At 35.4% G+C, this 15,321-nt stretch overlaps 1 protein-coding gene across 2 annotated transcripts in view; it reads right to left on the reverse strand.

Annotated features, from left to right (window-relative positions):
* Nucleotides 1-11,364: 11,364 nt before the first annotated feature.
* CHD1 (chromodomain helicase DNA binding protein 1) overlaps nucleotides 11,365-15,321 on the reverse strand; it is a 72,760-nt gene continuing 68,803 nt past the window's right edge. For both annotated transcript variants that reach the window (XM_026498565.4, XM_026498564.4), the window contains one exon: nucleotides 11,365-14,219. In XM_026498565.4, coding sequence (XP_026354350.2) covers nucleotides 13,874-14,219 — 346 coding nt within the window. In that variant the 3' untranslated portion in view covers nucleotides 11,365-13,873. The remainder of the gene's footprint in view (nucleotides 14,220-15,321) is intronic.

Here is a 15,321-nt window from a genome sequence, read left to right on the forward strand (position 1 = left end):
CAGTTTTAGAGAATACAGAGTTACCTGGACGCTCTGCTTTATGACACTATGCAGAGGATTTGCTTCCTCCGCTTCCCTCTCAGCCTCTTCGCATGGAAGACAGCATCCACCTCTTAAACCTTTGCCTTAAAGGGACACAAAGTCTTCAAGGAAAAATTGCAGTTTCCTCAAACTAAACTTTGCTATTTGGGGCACCTAATTTCAGAACAAGGGCTACATTTCGATCCAAATAGGCATCTTGAACTTGCTCAAACCTAAATCAAGTGCCATTTATAAGGTTTTCTTGGCTAGCAGTCTACTATATTAAAAAAAAACAACAAACCTGACCCCGTATTTGAGAAGATCAGGATGATTGAGCCTTTAAAACCCTAAAGGAGGAACGCCTAGGTGGCTCAGTCAGTTAACTGTTTGCCTTCAGGTCAGGTGATGATCCCAGGGTCCTGGGATGGAGTCCCACATTGGGCTCCCTGCTCAGTGGAGAGTCTGCTTCTCCCTCTGTCTGCAGCTCTCCCTGTTTGTGCTCTCTCTCTCTCTCTCTGACGAATAAATAAAATCTTTAAAAATAAAATAAGACCATAAAGGAAAGCTTAAAAAATCCACTGCCCTTGGACATCCCAATGATTAATTTCCTATTTTCCTCTCCCTCCTGAACTCTCACTACACCTACTCACTCCTCACATAACTAATCTTAACCCTGCCCCCCTCCTTCCCTCTTCTGTGGATGGAGCTCCTCAGGACTGTTTGTCTCCGACAGGTCACCCCTTGCCCCTGCCTGGCAACTCACAGGGAACACCTTTGGTTAACACTGACTTTTTTGTACCAACAGTTCTTATTTAAAAGGATCAAAATGGTAAAATATATGCTCCTTTGGAAGTCATCAAGGTACCTTTGCCCTTGGTTACCACAGTCTGAACTGTCTTACGCGGGCTTGCATTTTAGCCGACAGCAAAGCCACGTGTTCCTATATGACAATAGCGATGCCTTTGCAGTAGCTCATGACTTGGGAATGCCACCAAGTGCACTGCTCTCAAAGGAACCAACAACCAAATTTCTGTCATGATCCACGGAGATGTTCCTTCCAGTGATAATCTAGAGACTAGAGATGCCCAGGAATTTCCTAGAAAAGGAAAAACAATATTGGTATTCTAATAATTGTTAGTTTGGTTAAAAAAAGAAAACTCTGGCTTAGGCCAAATAATAATCCAGTCCTGCCAGAGACTCCAAATTTCCCACTACTGATTACTATCCATGCATTGAATCACTGGTATACTGAAAAAGTGATAATCTTTGTGAATCAGCGGCGGAAGGGATATATGAATAAGGCTGCAAAGAGTGCCTGCTTTGCTTGCCTAGCCCTCCTGCCGAGACACGACTCAAGAACACCTGTTCACTGTTCCCAAGCACTGTAAATTCTTGAATGGAGGTTTGATATTTGGGGCGCCTCATTTCAGAACAAGAAAAGATCTTGATCTACTAGAAATGATCATCCCGACCTGAACCCCCTCCCCCCGCCCCTCCCCGGAACTTCATAGTGATGGGGGAACTCCCTTCACTGGACAAGTGTTTTGACAGATCTGTGCTGTTTGGTTGGCCAGTTTTACAACATGTTCACTGTGCTTACGACCCTCAATCCTCAAACATGAAAACAGTATAAATAAGACCCAATTAGCAAAATTTGCAGAGACCCTTCAAATACCCTGGCCAACAGCACTGGCATTAATCCTTCTAAGTCTCTGGTCTACTCCTTTTGATAGATATCGTGAACACCTAATTGTTAAAACATGCTTTAGGAGAACTTTACACAGCATGCCTGAGGGGATGAAGACCTTAAACATCTCACTTTGCAGCCCAGAGATTTTGTCTATTGGAAAAGATATCTACAGAAAGGCTTCATAGTGCAACTCTGTTGGAAAGGCCCCTCTTGGGTACCGTTAACCAACCCTTATGCAGCAAAACTCCAAGGAATCAACTCTTGGATCCCTGGGTTGCTTCTAGAGAAAGCACCAAACCCTGACTGGACCTGCACAGCAACTGGTGGCCTGAAAAATAGATTTCCAGGAGTTCAAACAGCTGAGAGAGCTTTCCCCAAAATGACAGAATCAGGCTTGTTTACCTTCTCCTCGCTGTTGCTTCTTATTTCCTTCCGTCCTTTCTTGACCCAATCTGTTGCAAAAAGAGGAAACCTCTCTGACTGTTCATCTGTTACCAGAAACTCCGATCTATTCATGATGTCAGGGACCCCTTGGTTTTACCTGTAAGCAATTCCTCTTTGATCCCAAGACCTATCAGTTTAGGCTGTTAAGAGACAGATGCTCTCATATCTGTTCTAACCTTTCTCTAACCATGACCGTACCTCTTTAGCTGGTTGCCTTCAAGTTTGGCTCCTGGTTTAGAACTATTATATACATACAAACTGGGGTCATTATTCTATGTCATCGTTTTTAAATTTTGCACCTGTTGCCTGTCAAATCTCTACATTAGTGATGCACCCAGTAGGGTGGTGTCAGCTCAGCACTTACAGATGACCTCCAATGCTTGCAACCTTGTAAGATATAGACCTCAGATGGGAAATGCCTGAGAGTTCTCCCTCATTCCCTTGTTAATCAAATGTGGCCTCCACGGTTTGCAATATGTGCATTTTCCCTCTGATGTGGAACAGGGCAACCAGTAAATGTCCTTCCTGGCACCAAGGGACAAAACCACTAAATATCAAAAATCTAATCTTGAGCAGCAATGTTTTGAGGAAAGATCGTAATCAAAAGGGGGGAATGCAAAAATAAATAAAAGAAACCTCATTTAAAATGGAATCCGGAAGCCCTGAAGCATTTCATGTACTGCTAGTCACCGTAAGAAGCATACCTCGCATTTCCCAACAGCAAACTTACTTGACATACGCCAGCAGTGGGAAGGAAGAATTTCTCCTCATCTAGCAACAGCCCAGCCAACGAGAACTTAGTGAAACCATCGTCTCAGCTTCCTCCTTGCTTCTATAAAAGCAAGCCCCTCTCCTCTGTTCTCCAGACTTGCCTCTGGTTCACCATAATTTGCTTGTCCTGAAATACAATTCCTCTGCTATTCCCCAATAAACCCATTTTGCTGGTACAATAGCTGGCTCTTTTGTTTAAGGTCAACAAATATGAGGGACTTAGAGTGGCCCCAACAATTTGGAAAATGTACAAAGTCAAAGCATTCTTACTACCTGACTTCAAGAGTTATAAAGATACAGTAAACAAGACTATTTTATTTTAGCATAGCGATAGTAGAATATTCAGAAATAGATGCACACATATAGTCAACTGATTTTTTTTTAATAAAGGAGTCAAATAACTCAGTGAGGAAAATTACTCCTTTCTGGAAATGATGTTGGAGAAACCGGATATCCACATGGAGGAAAAAATGAGACCCAACTCTTAGGTCTTATCATACAGAAAAATTAACTTGAAATGAACAATGACCTAAATAACTCTTTTAGAAAAAAAATACAAGAAAATCTTTCTGACTCTAGGGTAGACAAAAGCTTCTTAAATGGATAGGATACAAAAAGTATGAAATACTAATAAGGGAAAAAACTTGAAAATGGACTTCATTAAAATTTAAAACTTTTGCTCTTTGAAAATTACTGTTAAGAAAAAAAAGGCAAGTCATAGATTTGGAAAGAGTATTTAGAATACATATATCTAATAAAACACCAGTATTTAAAATACATTTAAAATGTTTACAGAGGATGTTGATAATGTGGGAGGCTATGCATATGTTGGGGGCAGGAGACATGCAAAATCTCTAGCTTCTGCTCCATTTTGTTGTGAACCTAAAACAACTTTAAAAAATATAATCAAAAAACCATAATCTATTAAAAATAGGACAGAAAAAATGCTTACAGCTCAATAACAAGAAAGCAAATAATCCAACTACAAAATGGGCAAAAGATTCAATAGGTATCTGGCATAAGACATAAATAGCCAAAGGCACATGAAGAGATCAATATCATTAGTCATCAATAACATGCAAATTAAAACCATATGACTGCATTACATAACTGCTATTATAATAGCTTTAAAAAAGAAACAACAGCCCACCATAGCTAGTGCTGGCAAGGATACAAAACAATTGCAACCTTCATATATTGTAAAATGGTACAGTTACGTTGTACAAGTTCAGCAGCTTCTTTAAAAGGTCAGTGTTTATCATATATTAGGAATTCTTTTCTAAGGTATTTATCCAAGAAATGAAAACATATACACAAAACAACTTGTAAAGGAATGGTCAGAGAAGTTTTATTCAAATTAGCTGAAAGCTGGAAACCCATTAAGTGAGCAGTAGCTCCATACAATGGAGTATTATACAGCAATAAAATGGAATGAACTACAGAGACATGCAACAACACGAACTAATTTTAAAAACACTATATTGAGCAAAAGAAGTCAGACAAAAAAGTGTGTGATTTCACTAATTTACTTACTAACTCTAGTTAGACATATCTAAGCTGTAGTAATATAAAGTAACATAAAGCCAATCAATAAGTGGTTTTATTGTGGAAGAGCATAATAAAAACTTCAGGGTGATGGAAATACTCTGTGTCATGATTATGTTAATGTATACATTTCTCAAACCTCACCAAATTGCACACGTACGGTGCATGCAATTTACTGTAGGATGTATATTAAAGTTGATTTAAAAAACCCAATTTTGAGTGCCCCTTCTTAGGGTATAGTTACAAGAGAACATTCCTCTTATCCTAACAGGAAAAAATAGTTAATCTAAAAAAATCATAGTTTTACTTGAACCCATTAGGGGGTAGAGGTCACCAGGCAACAAAGTGAACTGAATTTTAAAAAATGACAAGATTCTCCAAGGGAAGCTGAAACAAATGAATATTTGACAAGAAGAAAGATTGCATAAAGCAATTAAGAATAAATCGGAGGCACCTGGTTGGCTGAGTCAGAACATGTGACTCTTGATTTTGGGTCATGAGTTTGAATCCCAGGTTGGGTATAGAGATTACTTAAAAATAAACTTAAGCAAAAAAAAAAAAAATTAGAAATCAGTTAATGTTTAATGAATTTTTAAAGGATGACTGTGTGCTAGGCTAGTGCTGTAGTTTGCAAAAGCAGCAGAAACATAGAGGTGCTACAAGAAATGTTAAATTTTTGAAAGAAACACAGTGATAATGTCCATCTGTCCAAAATATTAATCACCAGCTTGAGATAGTTCAATCTCATCATTAGATCCCACTACATTACAAAGCTGTTTTTTGATGGTTTCTTGATAAAAAGTACTATGAGAAAATAAATGTAGACTAGGTAATGAGGGTGGCAGGCTCCAATCTGATTCCATGATTTAAGAAGTTGTACAGCAGGTACACAATGCCCAAGAATAAGCACTTGTGGTTATTTGAAGAATACAAAAAAATATCATTTTTTATTTTAATACTCAGAAAGCTAAGATTAGAAGGGAACTTCCTTGACAAGCTATGGCTACTACCATACTCAGTGGTGAAAGAATGAATTTACCCCAGCTGGGAATAAGGCAATTCTCCTAAGATGCCCATTTTTACCAAATTATAAAAGAGGTCCTAGGAAGTACATTAAGGCAAGAAAAAAAAAAGGCATAAAAGATTGCAAAGATACAAATAAAACTCTGTTTTCCACAGAAGATATGATAGTCTAGAAAATCTCAAAGAATCTGGAAGAAGCTGTTATAACTAATTATTGACTATAGCAAGGTCACAGGAAAAAGCTTAAACTCAAAAATCAATACATACTTAAAAACTGAAATTAAAGGGGTACCAGGGTGGTTCAGTTGACTGAGCATTGGACTCTTGATTTCAGCTCAGGTCATGATCACAGGGTCGTGGGACTGAGCCCCCCATCAGGTTCTGCACTCAGCTGGGAGTCTGCTTGGGATTCCCTTCTTTTTCTCCCTTTCCCTCTGCCCCTTCCCATGTTTTCTCTCTCTCAAATAAATAAAATCTTTAAAAAAATTGTAATTAAAAGAAAGATTTATAAGGGATAAATCTAACAATTTACCTAGCAAGATTTGTATAGTGAAAAATCACAATGATGAGAGAAATTAAAGACATAAATAATGGAATATATACTGTGCTCCTAAGTCAGATATCTCAATCTTGTTAAACTGTCATATTCTCCAAATTGATTATGGATTCAATATAATCTCGATCAAAATCCTAGGAGGCTTTTGGTAGAAATTTACAATGATTCTAAAATGTATGTCGAAAAGCAAAGGAACTTAGAAGGCCCTAATAATTTTGAAGAACAAAATTTAGAACTCACACCACCTGATTTCATAATTTATTGCTTATTTAAAGATTGTATTTCTTTCTGAGATAGAGAGAGCACACAAGCGGGGGGGCGGGGGGTAGAGGGAGAGGAAGAGAGATAATCCCAAGCAGACTCTGCACTAGGCACAGAGCCCAACATGGGGCTTGCTCCCACAACCCTGAAATCATGACCTGAGCCAAAACCAAGAGTCAATCGCTTAACTGACTGAGCCACCCATAATTTACTATTTAAAGTGCAGTAATCAAGACAGTGTGTGTTGGCATAGGCATAAATATAAATTAATAAGACAAAACAGGAAGCCCAGAAACAGACCCACCCATATATGAACAACTGATTTTCAATAAGGTAAAAGAAATTCAGTGGAAAAAGATAGTCTTTTCAACAAATGATGCTGGAAAAACTGGATATGCATATCCAAAAAACAAAACCAAAAACTAAAAACAACCCCCCACACACCTTTCATTCACACTGCACATTATATACAAAAATCAACTTGAGATGGATCACAGACTTAAATGCAATTCCTAAAAGTATTAAAAGAAAACATGAGAAAAATCTTTGTGATCTTGAGTTAGGCAAAGATTTCTACACACAAAGAAGGAACCATTGAAAAAAAAGGGAAAAACCGGATTTTATAAAAAATTTTTAAATTCTGCATTTCAAAAGATACTGTTAAGAAAATGAAAAGACAAGCTACAGGCTAGGAGAAAATACTTGCAGTTTATCTGATACGTGAATTGTATCAACAATTTTATTTATAAAATTGGAAAATATTTTGAAGATTAGACATAAGAATGACAAACACATTAAAAGATGTCGAATACCATTAGTCACTAGGGAAATGCAAATTAATCGTTACCACTAGACACCTCCCGGAATGGCTACATGAAAAACAAACAACCCCTACAATACAAACTGTTCAAATGGTTAGAGTAACAAGAACTCTCCTCTATAGCTGGTGGGAACATAAAATGCCATATCTTCTTTGGAAAATAGTTTGGCAGGTTTTTTATAAAGTAAAACATATACTTTACCATACAACCTAGAAATCCCACTCCAAAGTATTTCGCAAGTTTAGAATATGTCTACTGAGAAACTTGTACATGACAGTTTATTGCATCTTTATTCATAATGGACAAACGACTGGAAACCCTGGTAAATGGAGAAACAAACTGTAAAACATTCAATATGAAGAACAGCACTTAATAAAAAGTAAGGAGCTATTGTGAATGCAAAAACACAGATGAATCTCAAAAACATTATACTGAGTGAAAGGTCGGCTTGAAGCCTGTGTTTTGTATGATTCCTTTAACTAATATTATGGAAAAGGTAAAACTATAGGGATAAATCAGTGGTTGTCAGGGACCAGGTATGGGGAAATTAGTATGGGATAACTTTTTTGGGGTGCTGGAAAGGTTTTTGTATCTTAAATATGTTGGTGGTTGAAAAACTGTATAATATGTCAAAGCTTATTACCATGTATACCTAAAAAGGATGAATTTACCTTATATAAACGTGATCTAAATTTTTAATGGGAAAAAATATCAAAAACCAGCCACAGGGGATTTTTTTCTCTTTTTGGCTATTTCACCCTAAAGGCACTGCAAATGCAACATGTTTCTCTTGCATTATGGTTTCTTTACAAGTTGTATTCTTTCCTCATGAGTAGAAAAAGACAGTCTATCATGCCACCTAAAAACATATTTCCTATCAAAAGATAAAGGAACAAATCAAAATGTTTTATATTTTCCTATTACATACCACATCTCTGAATATCTCTTCAAAAAGCATCATCTTTCCTAAGCAGTCATAAGTTACAAAAACCAGTTTTTCGTTTATATATAAGCATAGTGTTTTAAGAGGGGAATTAACCTCTGTATTATTCAAGTCAATAAAATAAGTATTAAAATTCCTAAAATCATATTACTTGAGGCCTTTCTCTATTTTATTTTTTTATTTTTTATTTTTTTAGATTTTATTTATTTATTTGACAGAGATAGAGACAACCAGCGAGAGAGGGAACACAAGCAGGGGGAGTGGGAGAGGAAGAAGCAGGCTCATAGCAGAGGAGCCTGATGTGGGGCTCGATCCCATAATGCCGGGATCACGCCCTGAGCCGAAGGCAGACGCCCAACCGCTGTGCCACCCAGGCGCCCCCCTTTCTCTATTTTAATTTCAAGATGAGACTTAGAGGTGTTTCTCTATGTTTCAGGTGATTTTTATTAGTTGAGTTAAAAAACAAAAGATAGTAAAAAGACTCTAGTAATAGAGATACTGATAAAGCATATAAATGTTTCCAAATATAGTAACAGATCAGGTAACAATGGAAAGACAAAAAGCTTAACGCTGGCCACTTACAGGACACAGCATTTCTGGGACAGAACCAAAATAATGAAAAAAAAAATGCAACTGATATGTGAGGTGTTGTTTTAGTGCTGGGGTTACAGCAGAGAATAAGATGAAATCTTTCCCCTAACAGACTTATATGTTCATGAGGAGGCAGTCAATAACAAATGAAAAAAATAAAGTCAAGTAATGGTGAGTGCTAGAAAGAAAAGAAAAGGGATTCAAAAATGATTCATAGAGGCAGGGCACCAGTTTAGAGACTTGACTTGAATTATTTAAATGAGGGAACACGCTTTGTACAAATCAGGAATAAAGGGAACACGCTTTGTACAAATCAGGGATAAAGGCATTCTTGACAGAGGGACCAGCAATGCAAAGTCCCAGAAGTATTCTTTGGGGGTATTCTAAACAATGGAATAGTGTGAGTCAGACAGAAAGAATAGCAATAGCTAGGGGTAAAGTACCACATATTATAAAGTTGTGAATTCCAAGTCCATTCATTTATCAAAAACTATGGAACATTGGCAGTTTTTTTTTTTTAATGTTATTGGTGGAGAAGGGCTGAGTCTGGTTTTCCTTATTTTAACATTAGATGCCTATTAGATATCTAAGTGGAAATGAGTTCAGGGGAGTAGGTGAAGCTGAAGATACTCAGCACAGAAATGGGAAGAAAAAGAGAAACAGTGAAGCTGGTCAGACGGAAGACAGAAATCAAAAATATGATAGTAATACCACAGGTTTCCAGAAAGTAGAAAGAACTGGCCAAGAGGCAAGACCAGATCCAAAATAAATAAATTAATTAATAAACAAAACCACACCTAAACTCAGCATACTGAAATTGAAGAACACCAGAGACAAAGCAAAGTTTTAAAAGGTAAAAAGAGGAAAAAAACAATGACTGCCCGGTCAAGTTCACAGCTCATCAACAGACTGGAAACCTAACAGCAGTCTACAATAATAAAACTACAATGCAATTCACATTTCTGCCAGATAATATACAGCATCAATGCCATCAATATCTCAGTTCATTTAAGAGAAGCATTATGAGCTCAGCTTTTGTTTGGGGACAATTAAACCATTTTAACTTAATATTTAGATCAAGACTCAAATGTAGATTGGGACATAGAATTAAAAGCATCTTAATTCTTTTGGGAGTTTGAACTACCAATCTTGTTTCATATAAAGATTGGTTAAGTTTTTATTTTTTTTTATTAAAGGACAAAGTGTCTAATGGCCTTTTAGGATAGAAAATATGGCACATGAATACTCATTGAAAAATTTGTATAGATATTTGGAAAATATCTGGAAAGTATTTTTTTTTTAAAGATTTTATTTATTTATTCGACAGAGATAGAGACAGCCAGCGAGAGAGGGTACACAAGCAGGGGGAGTGGGAGAGGAAGAAGCAGGCTCACAGCGGAGGAGCCTGACATGGGGCTCGATCCCATAATGCCGGGATCATGCCCTGAGCCAAAGGCAGACGCTTAACCGCTGTGCCACCCAGGCACTCCTGGAAAGTATTTTTTAATCCTACTTTACCAAATAATCTTATCTTTCATTCTTTAATGTAGTTAATATTTCCTATCCTTAGGTCTTTCTTTATAAAGAATCCAGGGATGCCTGGGTGGCTCAGTCGTTAAGCATCTGCCTTCCACTCAGGGCGTGATCCCAGAGTCCTGGGATCGACCACCTCATCGGGCTCCCTGCTCTGCTGGGAGCCTGCTTCTTCCTCTCCCAATCCCCCTGTTTGTGTTCCCTCTCTTGCTGGCTGTCTCTCTCTGTCAAATAAATAAATAAAATCTTAAAAAAAAAAAAATCCAAAAATTTCCTGTAATAAAATCAATCTATTAGGTTCTCAAAAAAAGAAGAAAAAAAATTAGCATAAAGCATCCATAAAATCAATTACTACAGTCATTGCCAGGAGAAAATATAATTTCAATTGTTTTTTTTAAATGTCTAAATTTAGAAGACTTAATTTTAACACAGAAGTTTTTTTGATATAATTTTGTCTCAGGATACTGTTGTACTATTGCCTAGTTGTCTGCCCTTAACATGTTCATCACAAATCTTGCATAAAGTGCTACAATATATGTAATAGATTTGTATTTTTAAATCGAGTCTTGAACTGAAGTAATGGTTTTGATAGTTGTTTATATTAACTTGCTGAAATATCAATTTAGAAACATTTAAAAATACTTTTTGCATTATTTGCTAAGTAACGAACTACTTAAAATTTTAACAAGCCACATTTATGAGTTCACATTACAATTTCAAATAAAGCTGGTTAAGTCCAAAAGAATCCCGTATTTAAAAATCAGCTGCTTTCCACCGCCTACCCCCAACCCCCAAATCACTACAGTCCTTGCAAAAAAAATCACAACTATAAAAACTCCATTATTATTTAGTGAGAAACAGAGTAACGAAGATAGGAATTATGCCAATTACCCCAGTGTGTATTCTTTAAATCTCATGGAAATGAAATCAGTGTCAATCAGTGTATCTATACAACGCTTTCATTATTTAACTACAAAAATGGATTACAGAAATTATCATATATGTAATCTATGGTTTCATGCAACTAAAAAGTTTTATTAAGCCACTCACTCTGAAATTAATGAACAAATCATTCACTCCAGTTTTCCACAGCTTTCCAGTGTGAAATTATTTTCTAACATATCCTAAACAAAGAATATGTTCTTTATAAGCAAACAGGCCATTGCTTTTAATAAGAATCATTTATTGTATATTATTAAAGTGGAGGGTTAACTGGTACAGTACTATGCATAATCTCTCACCCTTGAAAATTTAAACAGAATGAGCATGTAAAAGACAAAATTTAAGCATATTTTATAGAGAATGTTCCCTGTTGTATCTATGCACTAATGTTCTTCTCCATTGTGTCTTAATAAGTTTATGGCTTATTCCTCTTCTACAGGATTACTGACTTCTTACAAATAATGAACATATTTTCCATCAATTAATGTTACATACAGTTTTAGATATTTCATTCAACTCAACTAATTAGGTGACTGAAATATTCAACTAAATGTGGCATTGTTAAGAAATTAGAGCCTATTCCACTGCCTCAAAATGTGATATTGTTCCTCTATGAAATCTGTACAATAGGATATAAGGCAAATATCCCAGCTACAAAAAGATAAATTAAAAATGCCAACCCTGATCTGTTTACTGTGCTGTTTACTGTGTTAATATTATAATTTCATTAAGTATTACATTTTTTTTGTTAAATGCTAACTTGTGGAATAATCATTTATACTAAATGTGGAAAAAAGTGGAAATGCTTAAAAATGTGTACCGGCACTAAACTGTTTTATCACTTTTATATTTAATTATAAATTAATGTTTAAAAATTGAGTTATTCTTCCTATGTTATCTGATATGCCAGGAAAAAACAGATTATTATTCTTCAGGGTAACTAAAAGAGGTATCACTACTCAAAAAAAAAAAAAAAAAAAGAGGGGCGGGGAGTGGGGAGAAGGAAAGTTTCTTTTGTACACATAAAATTTTAGACCTAAATGGATAACAGGAAAATGTTTAAAAAATACATCCATCTATGGACAAATTTCTGTAGCTTGCTCCCACAGTTAATCAACAGGGACACATTTAAGAATATTATAGCCATATACCAATATACTTATATTTGTCAAAGTTAAGATTCAAATTCGCTACAGCACAGCACACATTCATGAGTGTATGCCACATGATTCAAAAACTCCCACTGAATATAACAAAATAAAAATCTGTGAATAAATATAAGGCATTCTAAAATAAAATCTGCAGGAAACCAACAAGAGTCCAACAAAGATTTCTATGATCTAAATTTTACTTCATATAGTCTTCAAAATAGATTTAGTTGTAGTGCCACACATTAACAAGTTAACTGCTTACCAAAATACCTTTTTCCTGGTAGCTAAATGTTACTACTTAAAAAAAAAAGTTAAGTGCTTAAGGGAATAAGAATGCAGCAGAAAATTACAGGAGCCCACGTATCCTTTTTCTTAAATTTAATTTGTCATATATAAGGTTTTTATATACAATCAGTGTGCATTGTAACAGTTTATATTAAAAGTCAATCAAGTTTATCTAAAATGTTACCTGGCTGCATAGCACATTTGACATTATTGCCCACATGAAAAGGGAAAACAAATGGATTTACAATAACTTTTGGCCATTTTGGATTCTGAAAAGTGTTCATACACCTACCCTTTTAAACCAAATGCATCTGAAAAAAATGTTTCCAGAGCATGCAGTTTAGATTTTACATATTATCTCAGCATTTTGTTACTACAAACACAATATTTACTAAAAAAGAAAAAAAAAAAAGAAATAACATGTATCTAATAAAATAGTCAATATAAAAAGAGGACTAATGGAATTAGGTGGCCCCTTTCCCCATTTTTTACATTCTAAACAATGATTCCATCAAGACAAATCATTAAAAAGTGTTATTACACTGATATTTTTAAATGATAAGAAGGCCTGAGTTGGTAGGGAAAGGAACAGTCAAAAAAAGCCTGAGAAGGGAAAGGAAGTAAGGAAAGCTCATTTAATCCATTTACAATAATTTACAGCCATTTGCGTGTGTGTGTGTGTGTGTGTGTGTGTGTGTGTGTGTGTGTAAAAAGGCATAATAATAGATCACAAACAGGAAATTCCTGGCTATTTTACAGATATAAGTACAGAATTTAAATATTCAAGCTTGTGATGAAAAGCGGCAAGGTGGTCGCAGTGTACAATGTAAACAAGTAGCTTTGGAAAGTGAACAAAGTCCTTGAGTGTTTTTTCTTTATTAAGAAAAGAACTCTCTTTCATTCCTTCCTGAAACATGATCACAGGTCAGAGTAAAGTTCATATACAAACATAATTTAAATGGAGGTCAGTCTAAAATCACTGACTTAAAAACAGTTTTATCCAGCCTATATGGAAGGGCAGTGTTGAGGTCCCTGTAATAGTAAACATTTTCCATTTCTTTAAAAAAGAAAAAAAAAAGTACTACAGTATTTGTAGTACAGTGCAGCATAATCCTTAAATATAAAAATATTTTCTCTTCTGTTGGGATAATAGACCTTGCATCCTGGAAAGAAGTAACAATACTGCTACTGATAGAAGATCTGTTTATATCTTTCAAGTCATGTAAGGCAATTACTGTGTTGGTTTATGATATATGGCTAAAAGAAAAGTCCAGAAAGACGAAGTATCAGTTTTTGTTATGTTTTCCGACTACTCCAGGTATGCTCGGGTGTACTTTTGTGTTCAATTGAGTGTTCAAATGGAGATCTGGAGCCATAAGGAGATCTCTGATCTAGTGGTGATCTGGGGCCACTACTGGAAGCTCTGTGGTCCATTTGCCAATCTGAGTGATACCTATAATCCCTGGACGATTTATGGTGTGTATATTCAGAACTTGCCCGATGGTCTGAATGTAACCGATGATCTGAATGAGAACGATGATCAGAATGAGATCTATCCTTTAAACCTCCTTCCAAATTTGACCTGTGATCTCTACTCCTGTGATCATCCAGTTTTCTGTGTTTCTCTCTATCACTGTAATACCTAATAAAAGATAAATTAGAGATTAAATTAATAATGCAAATTAAACACTTCCAAATAAAACAATTATTAAAAAATAAAACACAAAAATACTTTAAGGCATCCTTTTAATGTGTATAAGCTCTGTGTTTCACTACAAAAACTTCCTAAGTGAGCTTCAGTCATTGGACCTATCTGCATGCCTCTCTGGAAAAATCATTCAATTCACAAAACCAAAAGTGAACCATACAGAACACTTCAGGCAGCATCTAATTTTACACGCCCATTTTATTATTTAATTATTTTTTTACTATTTAATACAATTTAATTTTTAGTTAAAGCATAATTGATATACAGTATCACATTAGTTTTCAGGTATACAACACAGAGATTTTGAAATTATACACATTATGAAATGCTCACCATGCTTAAGTGTAATTACCATCTCTGTCACCGATACAAAGTTATTACAATGCTGACTATATACCTAAGCTGTACTTTATATCCCCATGACTTATTTAAAACTGGAAGTCTGTACTTCTTAATCCCCTTTACCTATTTCACCTATCCCCCTCATTTCCCTCCCTCCTGGCAACCATCAGTTTGTTCTCTGTATTTATGAGTCTTCTTTTCTCCTTGTTCGTTGTTTTTTTTTTTTTTTTTTTTAAAGATTTCAGACACAAGTGAAATATTTTATTTGTATTTCTCTGAGTTATTTCACTTAGCTCACATGCCCATTTTTCAATTGGTTGCTACTTTTTGTTCTATGCAACAATTGTACTAATGCATCTTAATATCTGGAAGTGGGGATTAAGATAACAATCTAGAATACCCTTGAAACCAGAGCCTTATGAACCTCTAAGCAGAAAAAAAAATAAAAACCTCTAAAATGCAGTCTGTGAACTAATTTGCCAGAAGGGGATTTTCATTAGTTGGGGAAAGGTCATTGTTATAAATAATATAAATTATGTTCTATAAGCTTGTGAAATTATTAAAATTTACTATTTCAAATACAGCTTTTCGTTTTGTGTGCCCTTTTCTAATTGTAAGAGCCATTCTACAATTGATGTATTTATAAAATGACAGTGCTTATATTACAGAGAAGAAATTATTGCAGTGAGCACAA

Source organism: Ursus arctos, unplaced genomic scaffold, assembly GCF_023065955.2.
Source record: "Ursus arctos isolate Adak ecotype North America unplaced genomic scaffold, UrsArc2.0 scaffold_5, whole genome shotgun sequence".
Classification (NCBI taxonomy): domain Eukaryota; kingdom Metazoa; phylum Chordata; class Mammalia; order Carnivora; family Ursidae; genus Ursus; species Ursus arctos.